Source organism: Macrobrachium rosenbergii, chromosome 21, assembly GCF_040412425.1.
Source record: "Macrobrachium rosenbergii isolate ZJJX-2024 chromosome 21, ASM4041242v1, whole genome shotgun sequence".
NCBI classification, from domain to species: domain Eukaryota; kingdom Metazoa; phylum Arthropoda; class Malacostraca; order Decapoda; family Palaemonidae; genus Macrobrachium; species Macrobrachium rosenbergii.
The window spans coordinates 25,522,241-25,532,314 of record NC_089761.1 but is presented as its reverse complement, the minus strand read 5'-3'; the positions used below and the strand labels follow the sequence as shown (position 1 = coordinate 25,532,314).

The 10,074-nt window shown below is 38.4% G+C and overlaps 1 protein-coding gene across 1 annotated transcript in view; it reads left to right on the top strand.

Moving 5' to 3' along the window:
• Positions 1-9,591: 9,591 nt before the first annotated feature.
• LOC136849412 (pre-mRNA 3'-end-processing factor FIP1-like) overlaps positions 9,592-10,074 on the top strand; it is a 30,673-nt gene continuing 30,190 nt past the window's right edge. Inside the window, exon 1 of the mRNA XM_067122763.1 lies at positions 9,592-9,705. Within this exon, the coding sequence (XP_066978864.1) occupies positions 9,592-9,705 (114 nt within the window). The remainder of the gene's footprint in view (positions 9,706-10,074) is intronic.

Here is a 10,074-nt window from a genome sequence, read left to right as displayed (position 1 = left end):
TCAAAATGTTACATATCGTAAACAGACACGTGTGTTTGTCTGCTAATCTAAAAGGCGCTTTACAATGCATTATGCATACACCATACGTGCATATATGCATAAATAGCTTCTGCATGTGTATCTAAATGTACACGCGGTGCCACTTACACGTATATGTGCAGTGTAAATGTACAATTCATGAAAATGTAATTTGCATAATGTGCTCTAATTAAATGAGCATATGTTAGACATGGCATTTTTTTTCCCCCTTCAACACTTTTCACCTGTTCTGGTCATGTTCGTGTTATGAGTGACGCAGTATGACAAACTTAATTTCTAGAATTTCAGTCTTGCTTGCAAAATGTTTTTCCGTTTTTCGGATTATAAATTAATGTAGGATCTTTGTGAATATATTATTTCGTTGTAGTTATTTCCTAATTTTCGTCTTTCCAAGTCAGTTGGGTGGAATGATTGCTTAGAAATAAAATAAATAACTGATCTTGAATACTAAATATGTTCTTCGGCAAGCTTGAATGAAATTTAAATTGTTAGGGAGCGTCCACAACGCAGGAAAATATGTCTCAAAGATGTCAGCAACTTATTGTAAACACATCGCAAACAGGTTGGACACAAGCCATCAACATATTGATGGTCCTAACCAGCGCTTCATACGTTTACCCAGCACTTGTTAAAGATTCGTTCTCCACTTACGGTTCTTGACATTTTTCCAGCATGCCTGTGACATGTATGCGAAAAGTTGCCGACATATGTTGATGACATATCACAAACAGGTTGAACACAAGTCATCAACATATTGGTGGTTCTAACCAGCGCTTCATACGATTATCCAACACTTGTTAAAGATTCGTTCTCCACTTACGGTTCTTGACATGTATCCAACATGTCTGTGACGTGTGCGAAAAGTTGCCGACATATGTTGATGACATGATTAACTGTAATGTGGACATTACAAGTATTTTTTTTTTTAACTCGTCTCACACATCATAAATATGTTGGCTACAAGTCAACAACACATTGGTGGTCTTTACCAGTGCTTCATACGATGATCCAACATTTGCCAAAGATTAATTTTACATATAGTCGTTGACACCTTTCCAACTTGTCTGTGACATATATGCGAAAAGTTGTCGACATGTGTTGATGACATGTTTTGCTGTGGTGTAGAGGCAACCGTAGCTACAAGTATTTTTTTTTTTTTTTTAACTCATCTCACACATCATAAATATGTTGGCTGCAAGTCAACAACATATTGGTAGTCTTTACCAGTGCTTCACACGATGATCCAGCATTTGCCAAAGATTCGTTTCACGTACAGTCCTTGACAAGTTTCCAACTTGTTTGTGACATGTATGGGAAAAATTGCCGACATGTGGTGATGACATGATTTACTGTAGTGTAGACGAACCCTTAGCTACGAGTATTTTCCAACTCGTATTGAGAAAACTCCAACACCATGACCACGTGTTTTTAGTTTGCTGTAAAAGAAAACTATTGTGCCGGCTTTGTCTGTCCGTCCGCACTTTATCCTGTCCGCACTTTTTCTGTCCCCCCTCAGATCTTAAAAACAACTGAGGCTAGAGGACTGCAAATTGGTATGTTGATCATCCACCTTCCAATTATCAAACATGCCAAATTGCAGCCCTCAAGCCTCAGTAATTTTTATTTTATTTAAGGTTAAAGCTAGCCATAATCGTGCTTCTGGCAACGATGTGGGATAGGCCACCACCAGGCCGTGGTTAAAATTTCGTGGGCCGCGGCTCATACAACATTATACCGAGACCACCGAAAGATAGATCTATTTCCGGTGGCCTTGATTATACACTGTAGCGGCTGTACAGAAAACTTGATTGCGCCGAAGAAACTTCGGCGCATTTTTTACTTATTTCATTATTATCGTTTGATGACTGGCCCAGTCCTTCATTTCTGACTCCAGTTTATCTTCCCATTATATCGCTGGAACCTCATACATCTCAATGAAGACAAAAAATATAAAGAATAAGACAAAAAAATATCAAGAACATAAATAAAACCACGAGCAAAGATTAGCATAAATAAATTCGTGTGTTGCAAAGTCATGAGCGCCAAACAGCCTGACATCTGTTGTGGGCAAATTGGGGGGAATAAGTAACGCCTCCGTTGGAGTTGTTATTTTTTGTTGTTGTTGTTGTGGTTGTCTATAATGATGTAAATACTGTTGTTGTTACTGTTTTTCGTAAGGGTGGAAGTCTTATTAATCTTGGCTGTTTACCCTATCATTTCATTTCAGTCTGGTCCGTTGCTCTCATTGCAATTGAATTTTTGTAGTTTTCAGGTTGTTTCTCCAGGTTGTTTTTGCTGTTGTTCTTGTCTTAATCATAAATTGCTGCTTACCTTATATTTCTTACGTAGTTATTATTGTTATTGTTGCTTGTTGGAATAATTCGTTAGTTTCTTGTTTTTCTTGGCGTTGTTTTTGGATAATATTCATTATTTCAAATTTATTGTTGTTCTTACGGTTGGTGCTTTATTATTTTGTTTTTATCAGCAGGCTTTACTTTGGTTTTATTTGATGTTAGTTAAGATTGTTATTGTAAGTTCTCTATTAGAAGAAGAAGAAGAAGAAGAAGAAGAAGAAGGAGGAGGAGGAGGAGGAGGAGGAGGAGGAGGAGGAGGAGGAGGAGGAGGAGGAGAAATTAAACTTCTCCAGAATCCAGAGAGAGAGAGAGAGAGAGAGAGAGAGAGAGAGAGAGAGAGAGAGAGAGAAGAAACTAAGTTTATATTCGTCCTCTGCAAAAAAAAATAAATAAATAAAAAAAGAAATTTAATGAAATATATAAAAACTGATGTCGGAGTATAAATCTCGCGGAAATTAAGAGTCTCCCAGTGACAGAATAATTGCATTTAACTTCTGTGTCCGCTTCGAGAATTTATACACACGAAGTGGAGAGAGAGAGAGAGAGAGAGAGAGGCACGTTTTTACGAGCCTCCCAAATTTAGTTGCGCCTTTCATGACTGCAATATATGACACCGGTGTGTATAAAGAGTCAAAGTGTGCTCCAAGATATAAATGGTGTGTTTTAGTTCTGTATCGTAAATGCTACATTATTATTATTCTTCTTCTTCTTCTCCGTCTTTATTCTGGACATTTTGCCCTAATTCCCCAACGCGACCTATTAATTATTACTCCTGTTAGACTTTGTCTTCATTCAAAGTCGATCAGGAATCGTGCTTGATGTTCTTAAACGATGATTTATTTTGAGGAAAATATATTATTATTATTATTATTATTATTATTATTATTATTATTATTATTATTATTATTATTATTATTATTATTTCTGCGGGGCAAACTGGAGAACCTTTTGTTTACTAAGCACATTGCCTGAGAATAATAATATTATTATTATTATTATTATTATTATTATTATTATTATTATTATTATTATTATTATTATTATTATTATTATTATTATTTCTGTGGGGCAAACTGGAAAACCTTTTGTTTACTAAGCACATTGCCAGAGAACAGTGTACTTTCTTGTGTTGCAAAAGGAAAAATGACAAAGAATAGACATTTATAAATAAATAACAAAGATACAGAAGTAGAGGAATATAAAAAAGAAAAAATAAAGAGAGTTGGTTCGATAGCCTTCGAGTCAAACAGTGGTTTAAAGATATATCTGCGTGAAAGTTTAGCCATGTAGCCTACGGCATATGCAAGAAAACATAAATATTAATCTCAGGATTATGGAAAAATTATCTGGTTGCTTACCAGGCAAGAATATTGTGTGTAATTATCTGTTTATTACTTTTTATCTAACTAATTAATTAGCTGGTCTGGTGGTATGGTTGTTAGTGTCGTGACATACCGCTCAGATGTCGGGGGTTCGCGCCTCCCCCAGGGCGATGAAAATTCGCTGGCTCTGTATCATGAACAGTTACTACTGCAGTGTGGGGTCGGCGGTGGGAGGATGAAACCAACATTCTTTGGAAGCTTAAATTTAAAGTCAATGGTCCCCTGTGTGCTTGTTCCATGTGAATAGGTTTCATCTACCTTAATAATAATAATAATAATAATAATAATAATAATAATAATGAAAAGATTTAAGCCAACAAACATATCCAGCTTTACGTATGTTTATCTAAAGAATTAATATAAAACGTGTGAAAACTGAAAACGTGTTGGATTCTTCTATGCAATATCAATGTGTGAATTGAATCAAGGCTCCCGCGTGCCTAATTTTATGAAGTGTGAGGACGAAGAGTTATGGAAGTGTGGGGGCTCAGTGAAGTGGAGTTATTAAGTGTAGGCTATATGTCAGGCTGCGTTGTTGCGAAGTGTTGGTCTTTTTATGAGTTGTAGTTAACGTGATTTAAAGTAATGATGTGGCTCATATAATTATGGCTCCATAAAATGCAATAATCTGCTCACGCGGCTTGTATTTATTTATTTATATATTTATGTATTTATTTATTTATTTGCTTATTTATTTATATATTTATTAGATATTGTGCGGGATTAATTTAAACTTGAGTTGAAGAGGTATTTTTGTCGTAAAGTGAAGTTGGTCTTTTCTGCATAACTTTTTTAGTATACATACACAGCACAGGCTACCACACTCATACACACACACACGCATACATATGTGTATATTTATATATATATATACATTATGTGTATATGTGATTATATATATATATATATATATATATATATATATATATATATATATATATATATATATATATATATATATATATATATATATATGTGTGTGTGTGTGTGTGTGTGTGTGTGTGTAAAGTCTTGTGCACGTACCCTCGTTGGAGTTTAAGACAAGCATCCAACAATGAATACTTGCATGGACTAAACTGGTCAACCTTCAGTACACCTAAAAGTAACAGAATGACTTTCAAGAATCTCCGCCCCCTTCCCTCCCCCTCCCCCTCCCCCTTCCCTTATTCTGCTGTAACCGGGGCGAGGAGACCATTAAAGTGTCTTGGCACGTATTCGATTGCGATTCTTCTGAAGGGGGAAAGGGGGGGGGGAGTGTTTTTATTACCCGAGTGTGCGTGCAGTAATGTGCTTATTGATAATTCTTCATGTTCGTATTGACACGAGTCGAATGGTTTCTTGTGGCCCTTTCTTTTCTTTGTTATTTCTTTCTTTCTTTCTTTCTTTCTCATCTTCTACTTTCTTTTCCTTTCTTTCTCTCTTTCTCGTCTTCTTCTACTTTTCTTTCTCTTTTCTTTTTGTTTTCTTCCTCCTTCGTCCTGTTCCTTTCTATCTTTCTTCATTTTCTTCTTTCTTTTTCTTTCTTACTTTCTGTCTTTCTTTCCTTCTTCTCCTTCTTCTTCTTCTTCGTCTTCTTCTTCTTCATTATTCCTTTCTTTCTTTCTCCTCTTCCTCCTCCTCCTCCTCTTTCTTTCTTTCTTTCATTTTTCTTTTTTCTTTCTTTCCTCCTCCTTCTTCTTCTTCTTCTTCTTCTTCTTCTTCTTCTTCTTCTTCTTCTTCTTCTTCTTCTCTAACCTAAATGCTTTGCTTTGCGACAACGCTTCAAAGCATTGCAATAATGAATCTTGAGAATATTAAAAGAAAAAATATCCGAAACCTTATCATTATCCTTACTTTTTCATTATAGCTGATTTGCGAGCAATTGCTAAGAGTTTTAGGACATAGTAATATAGCAATGTACATGAAGTTATTACTATGAATATTGCTTGGAATTATTGGGCCAGCGCTTTGTGAACACGCACTCATTTGAAGAAACTATAAATTCGGGCTGCACAACGATGTTCATGGCACAAAATGGAACAATTTAACTATTGGAAAAGTTGTTCATTTTGAAGTGTTTTAGCAGTGAAGTTGAGCTAATGGCCAATCACTCGGCGTTGATTTTTGCCTCTCCCGTGCCGAATACTTTTGAGGTTTAACAGTAAGGTTTTACCTTGATTGAGTTCAATATTAACTGCCTGAAGTACCATTGATTGGCATTCATTTCTTTTTAAGCGTAGACATTAATTATGACGAATTGGAAAAGTTCATTCTGGTGGATAAAAGTATTGGATATATATTTTACAATAGAAACCGGTTGGGACATTGTAATTGACTGCAAACGAACGGCAGGAACAGATGATAAACATCATAATGAAAACAACATTATGAAAAAAGCATTATGGAAAACAACATAATGAAAACGGACTTTCAGAAGACTTGTAATTGACTGCAAACGAACGGCAGAAACAGATGATAAACAACACAATGAAAACATCATGAAAAAAGCATCAAGAAAAACAACTTAATGAAAAGGGACTTTCAGGACTTTACGAAGACTTTCCGAGTCGACAGATTAACGAATACAGTGTGAAGAAATAACTCAAAAATTAATAAGTCCAACAGAAATGAAATTTTAATATAAATTTTCAAATAACTCTCAAACATACGCTTTTTTTTATTTACCATGATTTAAAGTATCTAATTAGTTCATGAATAACTGACGTCAGCTACATTCTATAAAATTACTTTGATTTCGTACATTTCAGTTACTGACGTCATCAGTGATCGGAAAATATAAAAAAAAAATGTTTGGTTCGTTTGAAATAACACGCGTCGAAGGTAATGGCCGAACATTGCTGTATCATTTGAAATTAAGGAGCTCATAATTAGTAAATGATTAACAGCTTCTCCGTAAGCTGCATTAATTGATATCACACACCAGAAGGAAAAACACGTCATTTTCGATTTGCAAGTCCGTCATGCTGCTATTTTTTAAGTTTTCTGTAAAACAAAAATGTTGTGCCGGCTTTGTCTGTCCGTCGCACTTTTTTCTGTCCGCCCGCACATCTTAAAAATTACTGAGGCTAGAGGGCTGCAGATTGGTATGTTGATCATCAACCCTGGCAACGATATAGAACAGGCCACCAACAGGCCATGGTTAAAGTTTAATGGGCCGCGTCTCATACAGCACTGTACCGAGGCCACCGAAAGATAGATCTGTTTTCGGTGGCCTTGATAATACGCTGTAGAGGCTGTACAGAAAACTCGATTGCGCCGAGGAAATTTCGGCGCATTTTTTACTTTTTTCATCATTTTCCCTTTTTTTTTTTTTTTTTTTTTTTTTTTCAAATTGAGGTAATTTTTCCGCTTTCTGTGGAATCCTTTTGCAAATTTTCAAAATCAGAAAACTTCATAGATGTTTGCCCGATACGTTTTTGTGTTATAAGATCCACTGAATTTTAATCTTAATTATTTCCAAATTATATATAGCAAATGATTATTTCACGAAGCCGATAACCATTTTTTTTTTTTGGTAACGCCAGTCTGCAGAAACAGCTTGTCAGTCAGTCTACCAATATTTCTACGGATTCCATTTCTCTTCTCTCGTCAATTCATGTTTCTTTTTTTACATTTTATTCTGTACGCTACTCTATGCGTAAAATAAAGAAATAAATAGGTAAATAAATTGAAAAATAAATAAGAATAAAAAAAAAAAACACTGAAGTTCTGACACCACGAGGTCCCGACACTTTCGGCAACCTTCGGCAGGTTGGTCTTCGGCCCGGGCCCCTCGCCGATGGTCATCGTATCCGACGAAGGTAGCGGCCAACACCTGTCCAGGTGAAGACAATGGCTTGGCCCCTTCGATGAAACAATAGACTCCATTAACTGACATATCGCTAACAAAGAAACCACCTTAAGGATCTCTCTCTCTCTCTCTCTCTCTCTCTCTCTCTCTCTCTCTCTCTCTCTCTCTCTCTCTCTCCCCTTCTTCCTTTCCTTCGTTCCTTCCAAGACCTATTTTCCTTTTACTCTCTCTCTCTCTCTCTCTCTCTCTCTCCTTTTTCCTTTCCTTCCTTCTTTCCAAGACCTATTTTCCTTTTACTTTCTCTCTCTCTCTCTCTCTCTCTCTCTCTCTACGAATTCCTCCGCTAAACCTCCTCCTTCTATCGGCGAAGGAATCATATTGGAGATGAAGGCTGCACACGCACACACACGCACACACACACACACACACACACACACACACACACACACACCTACACCTACCTGCCCAGGCCCGATTCATCAGTGAAGAGTAATCATACCTTCACGATTTCCTTGTATGAATTGAAAAGGTGGGGCCTTTTTCCCTTTTTAAATTGTTTTGCCTTTTATTGTTCTCTCTTTCTTTACGAGCTTTCCTTCCCTGTTCGATGTTTATCGCGTTCGTATATCCCTCTTTTACAAGGGAGGAAGAATAACGTGATTTGGATTCCTTTGCGGTCGGCGGGTTTTATTCAGCACAAACATCATCTCACTGTTTTCGTTTTAGGCCGAGCAATAATCCCCCTTAAACCTTCGGCAGTCTCTTTATCCCGTCATCGAAAAGGCAGCAAGGCAAAGAAGCCCCTTCCCCCCCATATCCCCCCCCCCCTCACAAAAAATAAAGAAAAGAGATCGGGTTTTCTTTAACAGGTTCTGTTTTGAGTGAGAAATAAGCCGGATCTCCCTCCGACCGACCCATGGCGTGGAGGCGCCATTAATCTGCCACGCATCACAGAGGGTTTATGCTCTTTTACCCGCAACAAAGATGCTGTAAGAGTTAACTAATGCCACGGCCTGAGCTAACAATCGTGTTTCTCGTAAATCTCACATTATAGAAGCCACGAACAATGCGGGTGTGCCTCTCCGTTCCCTAATGCTCTTCAATGTTATCTCTTTCTCTCTCTTCTCTCTCTCTCTCTCTCTCTCTCTCTCACCTTCTCTCTTTCTCTATACGGCTCTCTTGTCTTGCTCAGCGTACCGTGGTTGGCCGCCGTAAATCTTGCAGTGCACCGTCGTGCACCGTACCTGAGATTCATTTACTGCATCCCCCAGTCTATCTCAATAAATCTCCAGCCTTCACAATGTAACCTACACTGTTTAATGACTCCCTGTTCCACTGTGCTCTGCTTCGCCTGACTCCTTCTTCGTCTTGTGTGTGCCAAGAGAAGACCGCTGTGAAAGGATGAATTGCAGAGGGGGTTGGGGTTGGGTGGGGGAGGCTTGAGGGCTTTCGGGGTGGAGGGAAGGTGAATAGATGGGCAGCTAGCTCATCGTGGACCTTACGAAAACAAAAGGCGATTGTTTGTATCATTAAATCGAGGATCATCTGGCAGGGAATACCTCCACGCGATTTGAAAGTCGAGTTTCGCCTGATACGCCTCTTTGTGGCTTCCGAAGTAACGCAACGGGCCTTCCCCCCTCTTCAGGGAAGACCCTAAGTCTTCCTTGATCTCCTCCGATGATGCTAATGGGCCATTCATAATGTAGCGCTTTGGCGTTTTGCAAGCTCGGCGATTCACGGTTACCGAAACGGTAGGTTCGGTCTACGGTTGGTCTACTTGCCCTTGGTCTAGCGTTCTTTGAGCGAAGCGAGGGCCAGTCTCTTTGGCGCATCGCCGATTTATGCTTTCTCTTTGATGCGTGGCCTCTTCAAAAGGCAGATTCCCTCTATATTCATATTCATATTACTGTTCTCCTTTTTTTTCTACGAGGGCACAGAGGTGGGGGTGAGAAAAAATATGAGGTCAAAGGATGCATTAGACATTTGGTCGATTCTGAGGTGGGTGGGCGGTTCCTATAATGCAATAATGGCCCTCGCCCACACCGTTGACGCCCATGCTGGGCATGACGCCCATTGTTTGAATGCCCTCATAAAAATCGACCCCTCGTTCCCCGGACCTCAGAGCACGCCCAGCTCTGATGTTCATCTTCCATTATGCGGAGTTTTAAACCCAAATTAATGGCATCCTCGAAAACCCTGGGTCTATCGAGTTTTGGGAGTGCGGGCGTGTTTCTTCTTGATTGCATACTACGTACATTCAAATTTTGCATATGAATAGTGACGTCTTTGTATGCATATGTGTATGCGTGCATACATACGCAAGCATGTACATAGGCCTATGACCAAAGTCCGTTTGAGAAACATTCATTCATTCTGATGGTTGCAAACTTATCACCGGTATATTTCAAGGTGGTGCATTATGGGCAAGGATTAGCATTAGAATGCATGCTCATACGTATATGTGACTCGCCAACAAATGCACTCACGATATATGGCCCTCATTAACTTC